Here is a 19,644-nt window from a genome sequence, read left to right on the forward strand (position 1 = left end):
TATTACCGGCTAACCGGCCGAGGGGACGTGATCAGGCAGCAGAATTCCGCTCAATTCCCTGTTTCTCTTTCTCAGAATCATTACATGTATCTTGTTTTCATCTACTGATTATTGATTTGTTTTCTGGATAGTATCGAGAGCCAAACAACTATTGCGTACGCAGAGTGGCTGTTCAAAGTCACACAATATACACCCCAGTTCAAACAGATTCATTTATAGAGCTACATAATAAGGCAGGCAGGCCTTGGAAAAAAAAAGCCGAAGCTTCAGTCATGTACGATCAATCACAGTTGCAGCGCCTAGTGTAGGCCAATAAAGTCTGTTTTTGTTAGGAAAAAAATAGTCGGCCTTGTGTTTCAATATCAAATTTAGTACATTCACAGGCTGATCGCCAACCAAATATCATCATTTAGCGCTGCGCCATGCCCTATGTTTGTGTAGACTGCGCGCATGCCCCGTTGATACGACATGACCTAGTCACACAGAGCCAGGGCGTTGAGAAGATCGGGCTATAAAAGTTCCTCGATTCACCCATCCAAGGTTTATCCCTTTTTCCCAAGTGCCTCTCTACATTATATTCTCATTGTAGTCACCTTCTGTGTGATACCAGCCTCTGCCGCCTATTCCTATACTCCAGTCTTCCTCACCATGGGTCTTGTCAAGCTCTTGCTCAAAGCGATCCTCATCCCAATTATTGTCCTCGCTGTCATTGTTGTTGTTATTGTCCTTCTCATCAAAATGCGTCGTGATCGCAGAAAGAAAGAAAGGGAGCTGGAGAATTCTTTCCAGCCACCCCCTGTACAACAATGGGTGCCGTACACCCCGGTCCAGCAACCAGCCCCAGCATATGTCAAAACACCGGGGGCGATGGAGCAAGGAATTGGACAAGGACAGCCTTAGTGGTCATTTTCTGTTAGGTAATGATGTCTTGCAGTGGGAAATTTAGCGATTATCATTGCTAACAGCGGGGTGCTGCAGACTGTTTCACTCGGGCAACATTTACACTATGGTTGGAAGGTCTATTTTTGTAACTTTGCAAAGGATTTTGTGTCAATTATTTCCATCGAAGATTTGTCTGTTAATGTAGATCGAGGGCTGGTACAATGCAGTCATTGCCAGTCAGTGCATATCTGTCAATGACTCTATTTCATTGCTGAAACTTGTATTACCTAGAAGGATCACCAGCAGAATCATTACTGTTCAGCTACCCAGAACTTAGGGCGTTTTCTAGATCCGGGTTTAGGTGTTTAGGCCCATAATTTTGCTCACATATTTCATTCCTAAAGATAGTGAGATTCTTATATCTATGCTTGGATATTGAATCAATGCCTCTGCATTTGTTAGCGAGAGGAACCGAATATGCCAGAGCAGACACGTAGCAGGAGCACCGAGGTCAAGCTTGGAGCGAAGCAGAGGGAGATATTGAAGGCGACATGTCCTCCCGTTGAGAGGATAAAGACCGGTCGGTGCCCATACCGTTCTGTTCCAGTGTCAAGAGCAAACAGCGAAGATGCCTCATGTCTCATAACATACTAGATGCAGAGGCTCAGATAAAGCGCCCTAGGGTGAAGCCGACCAAGAAGAAGCTCAATCCATACGTCGTGGTATTTAGTGGTGAACTAGATAACTACTCTCATGTCACTTTTGGGCCCGTGCTCATGTCTACTTAGTGATCTCCAGTCTGAGCGCCCTCATAAAAGCGACAGCAACCCGAATAGGAAAGGTCCATCCGTCTATATAGTTGCATATAACCAGTTATGGACCAGATGACTCGAGGCTTTGCATCTTGTGGGATCTGTACGTGGGCCAAAAACCAATATCCAAGGTGATATGAATCAACAAAGTATCTCAAGGTATACTATAGACTATGAATTTACAGATGATACAACGAAAGCATGGGCGAAGAATGGTTTCGTGTGATCATTATTGGCAAATCAAAGAACTGAATTACATTGACATGAAAGTAGATAGTCAAGAAGTCCTAGCTAAAGACATTGAAATCGCAGAAGAGCAGAGCCAAACATAGCCAAGGGCATCCCGAGGCACGTAAGGCTTGCAGGTCACCACAACTGTTTGTTCCTAAGAAACCTCAGACCCCCAAGATTTAGGTAATACTCCACATCCATGATGAGAAATAAGCAATACCGTAGGCTGACAATTTTAAAAGGAGATTTGCTCAATGGTATCGCGACGCAGGACTTCAGCGTCTTCCGGCAACAAAAATCCGGCATCAAGCTGTCGCTCAATGGCTTCTCCCGCCTGACGTCGAAAGTTGGCTACAGTTTTGTAGATAGCCCACAGCTTGACATCTTTGAAAGGGACCTCGGTGCCTTTCAATGATAATCAGGTTAGAAAAATTGAAAAGAATTCTCGTGGACATGAGAAACTTACCAGTGTGCCAATGCGGATGTGGCTGGGGGGTAACATCAATGATTTTGGCAGTAGGCACGTCTGTATGAACAGTTCTGACTCCAGCAAGCGCATTTCCGTACTCGTCTCGCTCGATCTCTCCGAATTTGTCGATATCAATTGTGGTACCTCGCGGAGGAGCAACACCGGTCGTAATCCATTTGTTCATAGCATCGAAGAGAGCATGGTAAACGAAAGAATTGGCAAAAGTGCTCCACTGAGCACCTTCAAGATCAACAACCGACAAACGCTTCTTATCGGCCATGGAGAGGTATCGAGTCTCGCGATGAGACATACCAGCAACTTCGTAGAGCCGGAATGACTTGCTATCAGCACGGCGATGGGGAGGCTGTTCACTTCCGCTGTAGAGTGCCCTGATATAAATGAGTTCGAATTCACCTAGAATCTCAATGATCTTTACATCGCGCAAGTCTGGAAGTGGGTTGCCGCCATCGCATTGGCATGGCATGAATCCCTCAAATGGAGCGCATCCATCAGGAAGTCGGAGATGAGGAGACTCGACGATGAACTTTCTTATCAAGTCTGCAGTCTGGGAAAGACCAGTTAGCACAACGCGCTCAGCCTTGATACCCAGCTGCCCGGATCTCAAAGCATATGATGCAGCAACAAGAATCTCCGGAGACTGCAGAGTTGCGGCCCACCATCTCTCCTTGAAAATCCTGTAATTATCCCACAGCTCCTCTGCGTTAGTGAAGGCGGGAATGTTGCTGGAAAACTCCTCCAGAGTGCGACAGGGGATAAAGTGCATCTCTTTGTAGCGTTCGGGATCAACGTTTTTGATCTGGTCAATTGTCGCGGGAGCCTGCGAATCAACTTCCACCCAGGCATGTCCTTTCGGGTATTAGCCCGGACAGCATGTCAAACTAGAATGGATTGAAACTCACCATTGCGCATCAGCCACCGATTAATGAGACGCCAGATGGTTGTTCCACCCCATAGATGAGATGGTTCCGCGATGACAAGACCGGAAAATTTGCCAGGATCAGCAGGGCAACGAAGAAGAAGACGTGTGCAGTACGAGTTTGCAACGGCAACGCCCGTCATCAGATATTCCTGGGAGACGTAGTCATACATAGGAAGCAAGTCATTGTGATGGAGGTCATATGTGACGGTCTTGGATGTTTCGGTCTCGGGTAGGAAAGAGACACTTGGTTTTGTGACTCGCACGTGCATTCCGCGTTCTTCTTCAGTTGCCATCTTGGCTGGCGTGCTCTGTTCGTCCAAATTATGCTATGCATTGTTGCTTGTCAGTTCTCCCAGTCCGAGATGGAGCCCAGGGACACTCGGCGCGTGTGATGCGTAGAAGGGACTCACGAACTAGGGCCAACGATGACACGTGATGAATCGTGTCGGTTGTGTTAACGTCGCGTTGGCTTTACCTGATTAGGCCGGTGTTGTTGTTGAGATGCGAAGGGAACACCGAAAGAAGAAGAGAATAGTGAAAGAGAAAGAAAACAAATACGGACTTGAGTTCGTCGAAGAGGAAAAGTGGGAAGAGGGTGAGTTGGGAACAGCTGGGACAAACAAAAAGCTACACCACACTTCTCAAAGCAGAGACATTCAAAAGACTAAGAGAGATAAAGACAGATATTAATCATAATTATGATCTAATCCAATCCGAGAAATAAACAGGATCCAGATAAAGCATGTTCGAGGCCTGAATTAGTTTGATATTCCGCCAGACTGAAGAATATCTGTAGAATTTACACCAGCAACTCAAACACATCCAACCCCCAGAACCACTGCGCAATACCCATAGCCCCAACACTCATAGTCGCAGCCATGAGGAGATTGACACCATTGTTGTCTAGCCAGTCATGACCAGTTTCAAGACGACGACTTTCCTGACTTTCCTGAACATTGTTTGTCACCTGGATGCCATGCAATGCAGCGTTATGTATGCTGCCGGTGGTTTTGGCAGTGCTGTCAGTAGGAACAACCGGCTTGCCCGTGGAAGGGTGAATGAGGACCTAGAAAACTGGATTAGAACTTTGTACATAGTGGCCAAGGACACATAATTGTGAACTCACCTTCCTGCCACCACTCCCCTCTACAACCTTCCCGCTCCTCTTATCGACAACACTGGCTTGCAACAGCCCACCAAGAACACTGTCAAGAACACTGCCCAATGTACCCCAAAGAGTCATAGCTATGGTCCATAGAGCCCGATCCTTCAATCCGGCACTGGCACAGAACGGAAGAACCGCAGCAGATGTCGCGGAAACAATGAACGCTCCCAGTACACCAGCCCCAAGACCAGTCGCGGTAACACCACCATTTGTACCGGGCGGGACTTCACGGAGATTCAACGAGGTAATCAGGCGGGGTTTGGATTTCGAGAGAATGCCGAGCTCGGAGGAGAAGGTGTCCGCGGCGACAGCGGCGTAGTTTCTGCGAAGAGGAACATATTAGTTATATACTCTAGAACAGACAGTGCAGACATGTAATGTGAAGTTGAGTGACGTACGCTACAATCCCAACAATTAAGATATCAGCCGCATTCTGACCGAGTGAGAAGCACGATTCGGTGCCTGTTGTTTTGGCCAGAATAACCGCATGAGCGATTGATAATATGGTAGCGACAACGGAGTTCGCCAGGACTTGGATATGGTTCCGGGGGCCTTCGCCGCCTTCTGCACCGGTTGCGGAGAGTGTCAAACGCGACTTGACCTCATGTTTTACCTATCATCACCATTTTGTAAGCTGCGCCCATAACATAGATGTAGGTTGAAGAGTGGATAGTATGCAGCTTCACTCAACATATGGATAGCTTCATACCTTTGTAACTTTAGTTCCGCCAAAATAGAATACCGCAAGGAGCGCGACTGGTGCCGACCATGGGTGGAGAGCGTGCGCGGAGGCTGAACATCCCGCAACGACCAGGCCGAGCGGGGTAAGGGATTTGCGCGACCAAGCTCGATAGACAAGTCCAACCACGAGAGGTATGCCAATATAGGGTTTCATTTTGTTGCTCTTGTGATCTCGAGTACCGTCATTTATTGGGAAAGATGGTGGTTGAGGTTGACGAGGTGTAGCAAGAGGATCGGAGCTTGGGCGGAGTCCAAAATAAGCATCATCACATGATACAAATTCCACTTTTATACTAAAGAACAGCCAAAAAAAAAAAAATAGAAATTACGAAGTTTCTATGGCTCAATATTATGGGCATTGATCTGTTGGAGTTGGATAAACCGTTCAGCGACCTCCGGAGGTCTTCCTGATGTCTAATGAGATGGGCCCCTTAAGAGGGAAAATAGAAAAGAAAAGGAATACGTTCGTTCTACTTGCAGGATATTCCCAAAATGAATCAAAACCAATATTTAAGTAGGTATGGTATGTGCCGAGTCAATATATAGACACCAAAAAATTGTGCACCTTTTCGCTCCTCGGGGTATGTCCAAAATCCAGGAAGTATAGTATACAGGAGCAAATCGAATCAAAATCAAAGGGAAAGAAAACGGTAAAATAAAATCCAAAAGCAAGACGACGAGTAGCAGCTGCAGGAATCTCAGCATACTCGGTAATCTTGCTAAAGCGCGAGGCCGCTGCCGTCGCCGCTCCAGCGGTAAAGGGCTAGCACCTCGCGCCGACGTGACTGCTGCTCGCCGAAGTCCTCTGGGACACGGCCCCGGACCTGAGCCAGCGCCGAGCGCATCACTTTTCGGAATGTTCGCTGCAGGATATTAGTTTCTATAAACATAAGGCTTGGTCACGGGTAAATCTTACCTGATATTCAGTGTTCAAAGTCACGACGCAAGCCTCATGCGCTCGCACGATTGTTTCACAGGCCCGAACAACGCTGGGACTGGCATCTCCTTGCAGTTTATCCGCAGTCAAGAGTAGCAAGAAGCTACCTTGCAAGAGATATATGCCAAAGAAGAAGGGCATGAAGCTTAGATCGGGGTCGTATTCCAGAATGTCTGAGGCCGCCTCAGCAGAGCTGACTGCATGGCCCATGGCAGTGATAAAGGACTCAGAAGAGATCCAGAGATCGTTATCGTCGAGCAAGTTGATCGGGTCCCACTTCCCGGCCAGCAGAATGTGGAGTACATGCATGATGTGGGTGCCATAGGCAACCACCATCTTCGTATGAACGATGGACTCGCTCACATGCGATCCTACCGTGCTACTAGACCGACCAGACGGGCTGACGTGGTTGATGTTGGAACCTTCCATGGCCGTGTCAACCTCACCGGCCCCGAGGGCGATAGAGCTGGTATATCGAGCCTCGAATTCTTTCAGGCTCTGGGCGTAGACATCGAGCTGCCGGCTGATTTCCATGGCCTGACTTTCCCACTCACCGCTGTTGCGGAAATGGAGACCGAAGCGTGGGTGATTACGGGCATGTTGCAGATCCACAATCTCACCCAGGATAGACATCAGGGGTAAGAAGTATCCAAACATGCTATGGCCAGTGCATTCAGAGGCTGGGCCAGCACGGCGGTAGTTGACAGATGAAAAGTCGCCTGCCTGCCAGATATCATCGTTCATCGGCTGCAATAATCCCTCGCACTCTTTATCCAGCAATGTCAAGGGTCGGTTGTAACAAAGGGCCAGATGACGATCTGTCGCATATAATAGCCACCAGATCCGCCGGCGCTCCTCGCGTTCTTCCTCTGTGAGATTAATCGCAGAGTTGCCTGGGCCGTGGCCCAGTAAAGAGGACGGTTGCCTCTTGTTGCCATTTACATCAATGTCCCCCTCACCCTCCATTTCGCCGTCTTGACGGGTCGTCGCATTAGGCGGTAATTCGCGGCCGAGTTTCAACTCTCGCGCAAGAGACCAGGCAGCTGTCCACCATCGCATACTTGCAGCCTTATATTCGCTGGCAGAGACAACAGTCGCCAAGTGAACATACGTAGCGACGTCATCCACCGCGCCAGTGGCACTACTCTGAGCACCCAATTGATCCATGGAGACCCCAAAGCCACCGAGAGCCACCCCGTTAATTACCATATTAGCTGGATAATTGGGAGACGCTTCTCCAGTGGCGGGACCATGGATAAGTGGCCGGAGTAAGCCAATCGTCAACTCCAGAAGCTTCTGGCAAACTCGGCCTCGAGCTGAGGGGGGTGATGTCAAAAATGCAGCCTCGCTTGTTTGAGCTGCCACCCACAGCATGCTGGCAAGAAGCCCAGGGGTGCACGCTCGCGGTTTTGTGGGGTGTAGGAACGATTGCTTGCGGAAGACATAACCAACCACATAGGGTGATGACGGAGAAAGATGCGAGGACGATGAGCTGGTGAAATAGACGTCAAGGAGGTCGCAGGCTAGAGATTGAGGGATTATAGACATAATGTGCGGAAGAACTGGTTGCAAGACCGGGTATCTCAGTGAGCTGGAGAAAGGGGGCATGCTGAAGGAAGGGAAGTTTGCGGGTGATGGGGAAGGGAGTGGCAACCAGCTAGGTGACTGCGCTGGAGGAGAGAATCCCATGTAAGAAGCCGATGGGTTCTCCGTCGAGTTTCCAATGCGGAAGTGGTTCATGGAGCTCGGATTCGCATCTTGCGCATTCATCAAAGGGTATGTGCCATCATTATATCCCGAACCGAACCCTTGAGAATGAAGCATTGAACCCGGCGACCGTGGGTTCCCATTCGAGTTTTGCATCATCTGTATAGAGCGCATATCTGGCACGGACATCGAAGGTCGGTGGGATTCTTGGAGCGCCGCGTAATTATTGAATGGCATTCCCGCCATGTTGGAACTCATCTGCTGCTGAGAAGGTGCTTGGATGGGAGCTTGATTTTGGCGCATAGCAGATAAGCCGGCCACCTCCGCATTATGCGACCGAGATTGTGCGCTTTCAGTTAGAGTCCGCGCGGCATCAAAGGCGCGATCGTAATGTTCGTTGGATTCGTGCAAAGACTGTCCGTTTGAGGGCTGTCTTTTGACATGCGTTATGTTTTCGTTGCCACCCATGTCGCTGTCGGTAATGCCAGTGGCGGCTATATCCTTTTTGGACGCTTTCCCGCGCTTCTTGCGCTCGCGGGCGTACTCACAGCTGAGTCCAAACTCTGGGAACTGTTAGTTGAACTAATGCGCAAATGGAGAGGATTCGCGGGGAAAAGAATTTCGTACCAACACAATGCGCACAGGGGTTATGTCCATCGCACTTGGTTCGCAATTGGTTGCATTGGTCGCAGGCCCGGCTAATTCTCCGACGGGCTGGGGTTGCAGATGAATTTTTGCGAATAGCGGAGCGCGCCTCGGCAAGGGAATCGCGCAACTCTGGATCCTTGAGACCTGAATTGGAACCGTTTTGTTCGCTATAGAGGGTATGTTGGGAATGTTGCGACGTCTTCGAGTCGAGCGAGTTACCGGGATCGGTTGGGATGTCGGCAGCATCGGCTTCACGTGCCAACTGGAGCTGTTCCAGCGCATACTGCGACCCCTCCGCAAGCGTGTCCAGCCCGGGGGTTTGGGATTGTGTCATCCGTCCGGCTTGTGAGGGAAAAGGAGAGTAGGAATTGGAAGAGGAGAGGGAGGTCATTGACATGCTTCTCCGAGGAGGCAAAAACAGGGCTATGGCGACATAGAGGGACAGATCAAGGGGACCTAGACTCTCTAGTCTATCAGAATCAAAAGATTGAGTCAAATGTAGTGTATAGGGTGACCGAGAAGTCACAACGGCATTGCAGAAAGAGAGAGAACGGGGCGACCTCGGGACGTTTTTTTTTTCTCTTTCTCGGCGCAGCCCAAAGCTTCCAAGCTTGGTTTGCACACAGGTTAGAAGGCCAAATCCAGATCAGAAAATCTCAGAGAATCAAAAGAAGGTCAGGAATGCGAAGATCAGAAATATGAAGATCAGAAGATCAGAAGACTAGAAGATCTGGGGAAATTGTCCTGTAAAGGCGGGGGCGACGGCACGTGGTTCGGTGAGATGGAAATGAGTGTCACACTGTGGTATAGTTATAGGGAAGTATACAAAGTACTATGTAGCTCTCTCTCTCTCTCTCTCTCTCTCTCTTCTCTGCAAATCAATTAAACACTAAATACACTTATATTCAGATCATTAACCTGTTTCTACTCAAGACGCCTTTTGTTTCAACTGAAACTGCAAACTCCCCTTTTCACCCTTCGCTTATATCCGTATTCCCCACATTTCACCCCGATCAACGTCCTAGTCATCCACGATTGCAACAAACACCGCTGCTCCGTATTCCAGCCCTGGAGGATTCGAATTAGCATACGTAAATATGTGGCGAGTCTGCATAAGTCTTCGGACCTGAACCCCTCATCTGGCCACGGTCACATACCCCGGTCTTGGCACCGGGGGGAAGAGGACAAAGCACATTAAGGTACGGAGTACATACAGGGGCTCCGGATATACTCCTTATGCATATCGGACATTCGCAAGTGCCGGGTCTACAGGGTCCAGGGTACAGGTATACATGATGTTAAATTATGTGTGAGCTTGACCAATGGCTTTGGAAGCTCGGCAAATTATACACTGTACATTTGTTCCATAGGGAGCTGGAGACGTTCCAAAGCGGCTAGATCCGCGTAGCTGGGCCACTATCTGGCTTTTTTTTGGCTTTTGGATTTTGCCTAAATTCACATTGCAAGTTCTCCGGGTATTTGGTTTAAAGTTCGGATTAGTTAGGTCTATGCAGAGTTGTGATGAGTCGAAGGTACATTTGTAGGGTAGCTCTGCAGGTTCGATATCATATTCATACAGATAGTATATACTGTTTTCTCCCCCCATGTGTAATGTACAGATGCAATGAAAGCCCGGAAAATAAATCGGGCAGAAAATATACAGGAAATTAAAAGTCTGCTAAATGAGTCCGAAAGTAACTCTTCCACAGCACTCCGGACATGGCTAAACAAAAATGTGAAAGTATGCATAAACGCCAGGGAAATGCGGTAATTCCCAGAGAGATGAGAGCATCATGAGAAGAAGTATTCACTCTCACGAATTCGGGTCAGGTCCCAGTCGCCCTTTTTGGGGACGGGGCGAAAGTTCAGAGGCATCCATAACCACGTGGTTAAGTGGCGCGCTGACCTATTATTTGGCTGCGCAGAGCTCTGGGACTGCTCGTTCTGCTCATTCTGTTCGGACTGCTCGGACGGATCGGTCTGATCGGAGGGTTCACCATGGACATCATCCTCTACTTTGGACATATCGCCACGGGAGGTCTGCTTCGCCTCGAACATCTCGAGGTCGCCGACCAGGCTCTCAATGGCCGGATCGTTGGTGTCGATTGCACATCCTATCGGTATCCGTTCCGGATCAGGAATAACTTCTGGAATGTACCCAATTGAGTTTGTACCCATTGTTTTGAAGGTAGTCAGGTCAGAGTCTGTACCCCCCAACTCTTCAAATATACTGCAGGGTGTCACCATAGCACGACCCTCGGCCTGATCTTCCGGATCTTCCGAGTTGAGCAAAGTTTGCCGTCGGTGTTCGTTGATCAACTCTTGGAGTTTGGTAATCCTAGTGCTGTTGCGGTGCGCGAAGATCGCCCGACCCAAGGGGCTATAGCGGGAGATTCTGGCCAGGAACATATTCTTGCCATATCGCACTTTGAATTCAGCGCCGAGGCGCCCGACAACATCATCGGAATGCATGCGAACGAAGGCATCTCGAAGAATGAGGTTCATCTGGTCGATATCGGCAGCATGGGTCCAGAATGAATCATGGACAGCGGAAAAAGTTAGGCCCGCTTCATGGCATGCATTGGCGGACATGATCATGTGTGTGGCATCAAGAGAGTGGATGAAGTTCGGCGGGAAGGCCTGAAGCTGCTTGCGCTTTGTAACAACATCATCAGAGCCGGGGTCAACGAGACTGATGTCTTGTAAACTAGTCTGAACACGCCGCGTCTTGCGAGTGCGATATGGCTGAACCACTGGGAGACCCAGTGGGGTCGTCCAAATCACAGTCGACCTGAAGGATTTCTCTGGATCAGTGGATGACGAATAATCATCGTCGCGTTCCTCCTTGGGTACTAATGCTGCTTGCGTGAGCTCCTCGATTTGCTCCGGTGTCACAGACTGTGTAATGCGTTGGGCACAATCGCCAAGCCAATACTGGATCTCATGGGCTCCGTTGAACATGGATCCGAGAGCGCCAAAGATCTTTGTTGCGATGTAGAAAGCCGCGCTGTTCCTATCTGCATTGCTGAGATCAGGGAGATAGTCGATAAGCTGCCTCTTGACCTGTCTCGTCGCCCCCAAAAAGGTCACGCCGTAGACATTAGTCATGACCGTCTGCTTCACAATCTTTCTGGTGACTCTGCCTTCGAGAAGCTGAGCCAAATGCTGGCCATTGGCTGCGTCCTCTGCAATGGCTTCCTTGACAAATTCACACACACCGGTATAGACGTCCGAAGGGCGATCAGATGGCTCAAGATTGACCTGCTGGGCGCCGACACGGTCACCACCCAGAGCGGCATAATGTTGAAGTCCATTGCAAGAGCCATCTTGGTGAATTGGAAGATGGGAGATATAGTCCGTGGGCTCAGAGAGCTGCAAGGCGTTGCGCAGTTCGCAACACGCTGCCAAAAGCTGCCATGGATCTTCAGCCTGGAGCCACCACCGTCGTCCATGGAGTCCCGCGTTGGCAGAGTCAAGAACATCATCCAAATTGTTCATTGTGAATTGCTCCCGTTCAGACATGCTCGCTTTATCAAATCCAAACAAGTTTGCAATCTGAATTTTTAACCAGCGCATGCCAGATGGCCCGAGTGCCTTGCCCTTGTCGAAAAGAAGCAACCCTCTTGAATTGTCAGCCCCCATCTGATTCATGTAAGGAGGGAGTGGGTAAGCTCTCCCGCGGAAATCCATGTTATGGGGCAGATAGAAGACCTCTTTCCGGAAGGCTCGCGCTACCTCAAGCTGGAAGTTCTGGAAGCATCGAACAGAATGAAACCCAGAGCGAAGATTTTCGATTTCACGAATCTTTTGGTGCCACTCTCTTTGGGTTGCGTAGTCGGCGTCTGGACTTGGTTGTTCTGGCGCCTGCAGGTCTGGATTCAAGGGGGCGAGCTTTCCCACAGCTCCCCCGTTATTCCAAGCCTCGAGCATCACGTCAAAAACTTGATGATTGATCTTCCATCCAGTGGCACCGAGAACATCAAGGCCTGCTCGGATCTCTTTCAGCCCATCATCTTTCAAGACCGCCTTGAGATAGGCAGGTTGTAGTGTTTCACCAGGAGTAGTGCGCACTAGGTTGGACTCGTATATCTTATACCCGCCAGTTCTTGGCCCTGACCATGGTTTAGGTTTGCAAACCATGGGGAGGTGACGGGCCAACAGCTCGGCGGGTGGCTCCCTGGCAACGATTTCCACAAGTCTACTATTCATGTGGATATGACCGGATCGTTTCCCGAAGTTAATCTGATAAGAATGGTCGAAGGCTGGTTGCATATTGAGAATCCTTTTTTTGGTGACAGGATCCTCGGTCCAAACAGGGGCTTTCGCAACTTCGACTAACATGCTCATCAAAACAGCACCGATTTTGACCTGTGAGCGAGAGCCCCAGACTATAGATTCATCTTCCGCATTGATCTTTTCAACGAGCGACCGCCATCGAAGTCGGCCTTGCTTGTCTTTGCGGTTTGCGAGAGTCTGCTTCAGTGCCTTGAGACGACTCGGATCCATAGACTTAGTCTTTTTCAGATAGGTGTCGGCAATCAGTTCATCTTGCAACTCTTTTCCAACTATTGAAGCGAGGATAGAAAGTTTGATTCCCTTGTCCATCCCCTGGCGACTGAAAGTAGACATCACAGACAAGAGAGTGAGTGCAGCTAACCGGTCGGGATCGAGGGCTTGCAAAAACACACCATATTCACAGCGCTCTTTTTGCTCAATACTTTTGATACGGGCCGCAAGTGTCTCTTTAACGAGTACCAACTCCTTCTTGATTCTTTTCACAAGGTCCGCGTGCCATTGGCTCATGATTCTGTTGAGCTTTTTCTCATCAGAAGCCACGTTGAACCCTGATTTTTGTCTTTCCGCATTATCTGAGCGCCAACGCCAGAGGGCCGAATCGAGACTATCGGTTTCAAGTCGTGTTTGCCTCAAATCTGAAAGCAATTGCTTTCCTTCCTCTTCGGTGCCAGTAAAATTTTCGGGCAAGCGTACGTCAGAATTGCCTGAGAAAAGAGACAGAGACTGTTTCAGAGATGCCAGTCCCAATCCCCTTTGGTCGGCAGCTTGCACCTGGGGGGTATTATCGGCGATGGCGGAAGGCGCTTCGGTAGTTTCGGAGAAGTCCATATATTTGGAGACCAAGTCCAGCATGTCGGAGGAGCAAATCTAGATTGGGAACATCAGCAGGACTCCAGGGCACAAACTAGAAGCGTAAACTCACCTTAGACAGCTCACCAACATCAGAGTCCTCAAGAACCTCAATGCCGACAAGCTCCTCCTCTAAGCCCGCGTTTTGAGCAAGTTCCCAGTATCGACGAACAGTTCTGTCGCGCTTCGATCCATGAAGCATACGCAGCGCCATTCGAATCATAATCGCAAAACTGCTTGCATCCGGTGTCACGCCACCGGCAGGCATATCAACTTCGAACCATTTCTGCAACGGTAAAATCATGTCTTGCTGCCGGTTGAGGATCATATACGCCACCATTTTTTTCATGAAACGGTTATGAATAACGAGATACTCATCTGAGCCAGGCGGGTGATAATGGCCAAGGCGAGTAATCAACTTAGAGGCTCGCTCGAATTCCCCGATCTTCAATGAGAGCTCTAGATTGGCCTTCATCTCTATTTCATCACCGCCGACACCATGCCTCCTTCGGAAAATTTTTGATTGTGATTGTGGCGTCGAGTCGAGGATGATCAGGGATGATGTATCAAAGCTCTCAAAGGGCATGTGCATGAAGTGGTCGTAAGTCTCGGACGAATGCCCGTCGATGCTAGAATGGTCGGCGGCTGTAGCAAGATGACGCTCTGATTTCGGAGACGGATTGCGCGGGCGATCGTGAATCGAATTGGACGACAGATTTAAAAGTGAGTTCCGATTACTCGAATGTGACCGTGTTGTCGGCAGATGGAACGATGCTCGGAAGGACTGAGCCCTCCGCAAGTGAAGGAAAGCATTTTTTTGACAAGCCACGCGGGATAACATGGTGCATGAAACTGGCGTTTTTGGCGGTTGGAAATCGAAGGTTGGAGGTTGAAAGCGAATGAAACGATGAGTACTCCAAAAGAAAAGGATATTAAGGGTAAATTATAAGATAGATGCAGACTTTCAACGATGATAGCCAGAAAAACAGAACACCGCAATGATGGATGTTGAGTGAGACCAATGCGAATGTTCCGCTATAGAAGACGGATAATGATCGCGTTGACACGCTGTCCTGCAACCCTCGACCACACTGAAAAAAGAAGGAAAGGGGAAAAAAAACACACGAAGGCAACGGGTGAAAGGGACATTTATCGGACCTGTCGCGATCAAACGGAGATGGCAGAAAAACCGAACATGGCACGTGACCCTACCCATTCTCTTATCGTGATTGGCGGACAAGTATGAGTGGCAAGGTCTGGGTATAGAGCTTCGCATGGTTCTTTTTAAACTAATGTGAGCAGACATGATTTTGTCCTTAATGCATTCAAATACTTTTGAAGATGACGATGAGCCTCCGCTAGAAATGGATTGTTCGGATTATTGTACAATGTAACCCCTCGCTATTCGGCCTCATTAACTGCTTGGCCGTCTCTTTGCCTCCGGCGATTTTCCTTCATAGCCCAACCAGTCATGTCGGGGCGGGCAGGATCGATCCTAGGGGCACTCATTTTATCGAGGTACTCTTCCGACTCGATGTTTGATTCCAGGGACGGAAGGTTTTCGGTATCCTTGTGAATCATATAGCTCTCGTATGTGTACCAAGAATCCTCGGCCTGGGATCGGTAAGAGTTAGTGGGAAACAAGAATCAAAGAAGGTCCAGCAAAGAGAGAACATACCTCGGCGTCAACCCAGTCGTATGTTTTCCATTTCTCATCTTGCATTTGCTTAAGAAGGTCTAGATTGCCGGCGTTTGCAGCTGCTTCACCATCTTCAGCGGCCTTGACTTTAATATCAATTGCACGTGCTTCGCTCTCGGTAGGACGGTCATCATCATCCTTTTTGGCACGTGAGCCTTTCCCTTTCGGCATCTCATCTAAAGCATCCAGGTGGTGAAGTTGAGGGTGGAATTGGACAACCGATGTGACGGGGGAGAGATGCAAGTTTTCTAAGGAAGGACGTTAGAATCGAATGTTGCCACCAGGCAAGAAAGCAATCGAGCAAAACCAACGTACTATCTGTAAAGGTGGCCAGCATGTAAACGGGATCGCCTTCTTCATTAGGCTTTATCCGACCTCCAAGTGACTGCACTCGCATCAATGATGCAGAATCCACAGCCCTCTTATTATCCAATATCTCCACATCCCCATTCGCTTCCATTTTGACTCTCCCCCCTGCAGCTGCAGTCCCGCTGCCAGCAGTGAAGCCGCCTGCCATTCCATAAGCGCCCCCATCGCGTGCGGAACGGCTCTTCTTTACCGCATCCCCGTAGCGCATTCCCTTGTTAACGTCGTAGTTTTCTCGGGTGCTGATTGGAACTTCGACTTCAATAAGACCGGTGCGCGGTTTAAGTCGAAGTTGTATCGGTCGTTGATTTTGTTGGTCATTGTAGGGACGGTCGTGCTCTCGATCAACGTATTGGAAGACATAGCGAGAAACATCCGAGTCAGTGAGGAGGACGTCGTATGAGGCGACGACAGGGTCGTCATCGGAAGAAGTCATGGCGATAAGGTGAATAAGTATCTGAGATGAACAAAGAGTGATAAAAACCGAGGGAACTCGTAATAATTGCCGCAAGATGAACAACTTGGACTGATGCTTTTTTTATCGAAATTCATCGGCGGGGATGTGGCAGAAAGACAGCTATCGGTTCACCGCCATTTCTTACTGATGCCGAGAGCTGGTCTAAATTTATCTCGCTCCAGTTCCCCCTTGTTTCCTTGAGTTGCAGACACTCACGGTTCCTTTTAATTATGGCAACCAACGACACGCAAGTCGACAAAGAAATACCCCCGAATGGGATAGTCGCAAAGAAGAGGGACATGAAGGCCAGCCAAATTGGGCTGCCGGATTCATCCTACCGGGACCATATCGGTCACCATTGAAGCGGTTCCTTTGGATTAGGGCAACCAACAATACGCAAGTCGACACAGAAATGCCCCCGAATGGGGTAGTCGCAAATATCTTTCTTTCTATTTGTTTTGGTCTTTTTGGACTTTGCACTCTCTATAACTAAATGGTCCCTACGTCTACTTGTACAGAGTCCTGAACGATCTCCGTTAACATATATGTATGCTATAGAGCTAACACGTTCTGTTTTTGATAATGACTTAGACTACACATACATTCCTCCACTTGGTTTGTGCCCAGTGGGCTATTTTCCCCAATCATAAAAAATATCCATTCCTAAACGCTGGAACCCATATTCGATCTAGTCTCATAAATAAATCGTCACATCAGGCTCAGACCACAAGCATCAGACTTGTAGTCCTACCTTCAAGTTTCACAAAACTGCAGTCCCAGGGAGAATCGTTAGCTAACCAGAGAACAGGGGGGATTCATCTGACTGTCTTGTTCTCCAACAGCTGTATATGTTCCTCCGCATCAGACAACACCGAGGGTAATGGCAGCATGGCAGGCCAGAATGAAACACATCCAGCCATCTATATATCATGAGCTGGGCACATAGCAAGACATATGTATGTCTCAACATACCTGAGCGGGGTTCCTCAACCGTATCCAGGTACTCAACGTCCTCCGTCTTCATCTTATCCTCGGGAGATGCAGTTTGCCGCGGATACCTGCATGACCAACTCAAATCAGTGACCCCGCGCAATCACAAGTAGGGTATTCGTCACGTACCTGTGTCTTCCCCAAAAGCAAAAGTGGGCGACGATTCCCACCATGATAATCGCAAAAAGAACACTGGCAATAACAACGGGAAAAAAGGGCCACTCCTGGAGCTCGCGAGAGAGGTCTGCGAGCTTGTTGTAGCTAGTGTGCGTGTCAGTTGTCGTTATCTTGCTGTACAGTCCATAGCCTGTCCAGTCTATGCCATGCTGGATCTCAAAGCGAACCGCTTCGCGAATCATGCCGGGGATAGGTGCCATTTTCGACCGCGACGGTGCGTAGAGAACTGCCCGGTGGCAATATAGCTGTACGCGTCTTCGGATTTTCTGGGCCTTTCCCGGCGTTGTTAAAGCATTAACGCACTGAGAGTGAGGGGCGATGGAGATCGATTGTCGATAGTGCCAATGACTTTGTATGAGATCACAGCGCTGATCAGCGTTAGGTTGAATATGATAGATAGTATCGAGAATAGGAGCCTCGGTGCAGGTTGTAAGTTACGATGGGTACAGAGTCTTGGTTGAGAGAAAAGAGATTGAAAGGAGAAAAGAAGATTTGGGGGGGGGGTTAATGTCTGAAGAAGCTGGAGACTGCGTGGTCACTGACAAACAAATCGCTGCAATTTGAAAAACATTTGAAGATTTCAGGGAAGGCGGTATTTCCTGGTTATTTCGACCAAACAAATGGATGAAAAAGACAGAGCTGTGATGATAGAAGTGACTACCAAGAGGCCTTTCTAATAAGCCCAAGAGATTCCGTAGAGAGTCTCTCTAAACAGCTGTCGTTCTGACAGGTAGAGCTAAGGGTCAAGAGTTCAGAAAGTTCAGCTCAAATAGCAATACATAGTGAAGAGGGGAACTATCTAGGCAGTATGCTCTTTTGGCATACGGGTCGATTCAGCACTCGTAATTCGGCTTCATACCAACCGGGGCATACAAAGAGAATTGGGACGGCAGTCCAAAAAGTGAATTCAGAGAGGTGTAGGAGTGTGTATTCCAAGGTTGTCAGTCTGTAACTATCTGCTGCTCGTAACCTCTGTACATCAATGCTTACATAAAAACTGCAAAAAGAAAGGAAGGGCAGGCAAGGCTAATACGGAGTGGAGGACTATGTCCCCAACTACAATAGGTAGCAATATGGTACACCCAAAGGGCATATCTAGCAACATCATCGTGGCTCAAAAGCCACAGAAGGAACCTCAATTCCATCCCACTCCGACATGGCCTGCATCCTCGTCAAGAACACCCCAGCTTTAACAGCACACATATGAGCCTCTTTTCGGAAGTTCAGAATCCAAGCAACCATGAGTATATCATGCGGCAAATGATCCTGCACAAAATACTCCACTCGACCTTCATTCTGCTGCATTTCACCGAAAATTCTCGCCAACCGATCATGTTCCTGATTCATAACCTCCCTGCCACCGGAAACAATCAAAGCAGGCGAAGGAAGAACAAAGGGATGCCAGAGCGGCGCAAGATACGGCTCAAACTCACTAGTGATATCTAGGTTACCGATCAAATGCTTCGCACCCCACGCAGGGAACGAAGGGGGGATATAGTCCGCATGCACATTGGGAACGTTTTTCCAGAGATCCTTGTTGCGGGCGCCGGGGATATCGCACCAGGGCGAGAAAAGCCACGAGCATATTGGTGGTGGGAGGATCTGCTTTTCGCCATAGTCGCTGATGTAACGCAGGAGTGCGAGGACGAGGTGGCCACCTGCGCTGTCGCCACTGAAAACGATGCGAGATGCCGGGATGTGTAAGGTGTGGAGTAGGTATGAGTAGGCGGAGATGGCGTCTTGGAGTTGGGCGGGGAAACGACCGTTGGGGTTGCAGGCTAGTCGGTACTGTACGCTGAAGACGTGGCTTACTGGTGTGTGATCCAGCAAACTGTTGGCGAGGAACTGGCAGGATGATGTGCGGCCGTCGCCGATGATGTAAGAGCCGCCGTGGAAGTTAAGGACGACGGGCTTGTCTTGGGTGGTTGTTGTGTTGTATTGGTAGAGCGATGGGAACCAAGTACCTCCTATAGGCACTGGCTGGATCTCGTCATCTACTGTGATGCCGGTGTAGAGCTCTGGTCCTCCTGGCTCTATCACGACGAAGCGGTCTCCGTCTAGACCTGGCTTGAGGGAAAGTGGTGGTTTTGTGCGAAATGCCACGAAAATGCGTAGAAAGACTTTCATGAACGTGTTTGTCAGTGCCTGTCGATACGACCAGTCCTGGTCTTGACGAAACCGAGGAATTAGATAGAGCAGTGGCGCGAAAGGCGCTAACAGAGAGTTCATATTGATCAACTTTATGAAGCTGAAATGGGCATTAACCAAAGTGTTAGAA

The 19,644-nt window shown here is 49.0% G+C and overlaps 8 protein-coding genes across 8 annotated transcripts; 1 reads left to right on the top strand and 7 right to left on the bottom strand.

Moving 5' to 3' along the window:
* Nucleotides 1-648: 648 nt before the first annotated feature.
* Nucleotides 649-900, top strand: N7471_005711 (uncharacterized protein; the record flags this gene model as incomplete). Its single annotated transcript, XM_057278430.1, has 1 exon — nt 649-900. The coding sequence occupies one exon, from the start codon at nt 649-651 to the stop codon at nt 898-900; it is 252 nt and encodes an 83-aa protein (XP_057138040.1).
* Nucleotides 901-2,160: 1,260 nt separating this feature from the next.
* Nucleotides 2,161-3,627, bottom strand: N7471_005712 (uncharacterized protein; the record flags this gene model as incomplete). Its single annotated transcript, XM_057278431.1, has 3 exons — nt 2,161-2,330; nt 2,392-3,261; nt 3,315-3,627. The coding sequence occupies 3 exons, from the start codon at nt 3,625-3,627 to the stop codon at nt 2,161-2,163; spliced, it is 1,353 nt and encodes a 450-aa protein (XP_057138041.1).
* Nucleotides 3,628-4,133: 506 nt separating this feature from the next.
* Nucleotides 4,134-5,394, bottom strand: N7471_005713 (DUF92 domain-containing protein; the record flags this gene model as incomplete). The annotated part of the gene is made up of 4 exons (XM_057278432.1): nt 4,134-4,400; nt 4,461-4,821; nt 4,898-5,112; nt 5,209-5,394. 4 exons carry the CDS (start codon nt 5,392-5,394, stop codon nt 4,134-4,136), a joined length of 1,029 nt encoding a protein of 342 aa, XP_057138042.1.
* A 565-nt stretch (nt 5,395-5,959) lies between these two features.
* On the bottom strand, nt 5,960-8,866 carry xlnR (putative C6 transcription factor; the record flags this gene model as incomplete). Its single annotated transcript, XM_057278433.1, has 3 exons — nt 5,960-6,103; nt 6,157-8,447; nt 8,512-8,866. 3 exons carry the CDS (start codon nt 8,864-8,866, stop codon nt 5,960-5,962), a joined length of 2,790 nt encoding a protein of 929 aa, XP_057138043.1.
* A 1,457-nt stretch (nt 8,867-10,323) lies between these two features.
* Nucleotides 10,324-14,518, bottom strand: N7471_005715 (DNA-directed RNA polymerase; the record flags this gene model as incomplete). The annotated part of the gene is made up of 2 exons (XM_057278434.1): nt 10,324-13,695; nt 13,751-14,518. The coding sequence occupies 2 exons, from the start codon at nt 14,516-14,518 to the stop codon at nt 10,324-10,326; spliced, it is 4,140 nt and encodes a 1,379-aa protein (XP_057138044.1).
* A 522-nt stretch (nt 14,519-15,040) lies between these two features.
* On the bottom strand, nt 15,041-16,267 carry N7471_005716 (uncharacterized protein). Its single transcript, XM_057278435.1, has 3 exons — nt 15,692-16,267; nt 15,356-15,624; nt 15,041-15,291 (listed from the first exon to the last, which is right to left on the bottom strand). Exons 1-3 carry the CDS (start codon nt 16,176-16,178, stop codon nt 15,079-15,081), a joined length of 969 nt encoding a protein of 322 aa, XP_057138045.1. The 5' UTR covers nt 16,179-16,267; the 3' UTR covers nt 15,041-15,078.
* A 793-nt stretch (nt 16,268-17,060) lies between these two features.
* Nucleotides 17,061-17,566, bottom strand: N7471_005717 (uncharacterized protein; the record flags this gene model as incomplete). Its single annotated transcript, XM_057278436.1, has 3 exons — nt 17,061-17,119; nt 17,172-17,257; nt 17,319-17,566. 3 exons carry the CDS (start codon nt 17,564-17,566, stop codon nt 17,061-17,063), a joined length of 393 nt encoding a protein of 130 aa, XP_057138046.1.
* A 904-nt stretch (nt 17,567-18,470) lies between these two features.
* N7471_005718 (uncharacterized protein) lies at nt 18,471-19,595 on the bottom strand (the record flags this gene model as incomplete). Its single annotated transcript, XM_057278437.1, has 1 exon — nt 18,471-19,595. The coding sequence occupies one exon, from the start codon at nt 19,593-19,595 to the stop codon at nt 18,471-18,473; it is 1,125 nt and encodes a 374-aa protein (XP_057138047.1).
* Nucleotides 19,596-19,644: the final 49 nt, after the last annotated feature.

This window comes from Penicillium samsonianum, assembly GCF_028829775.1.
Source record: "Penicillium samsonianum strain IBT 33392 chromosome Unknown utg000003l_segment0_segment0, whole genome shotgun sequence".
Classification (NCBI taxonomy): domain Eukaryota; kingdom Fungi; phylum Ascomycota; class Eurotiomycetes; order Eurotiales; family Aspergillaceae; genus Penicillium; species Penicillium samsonianum.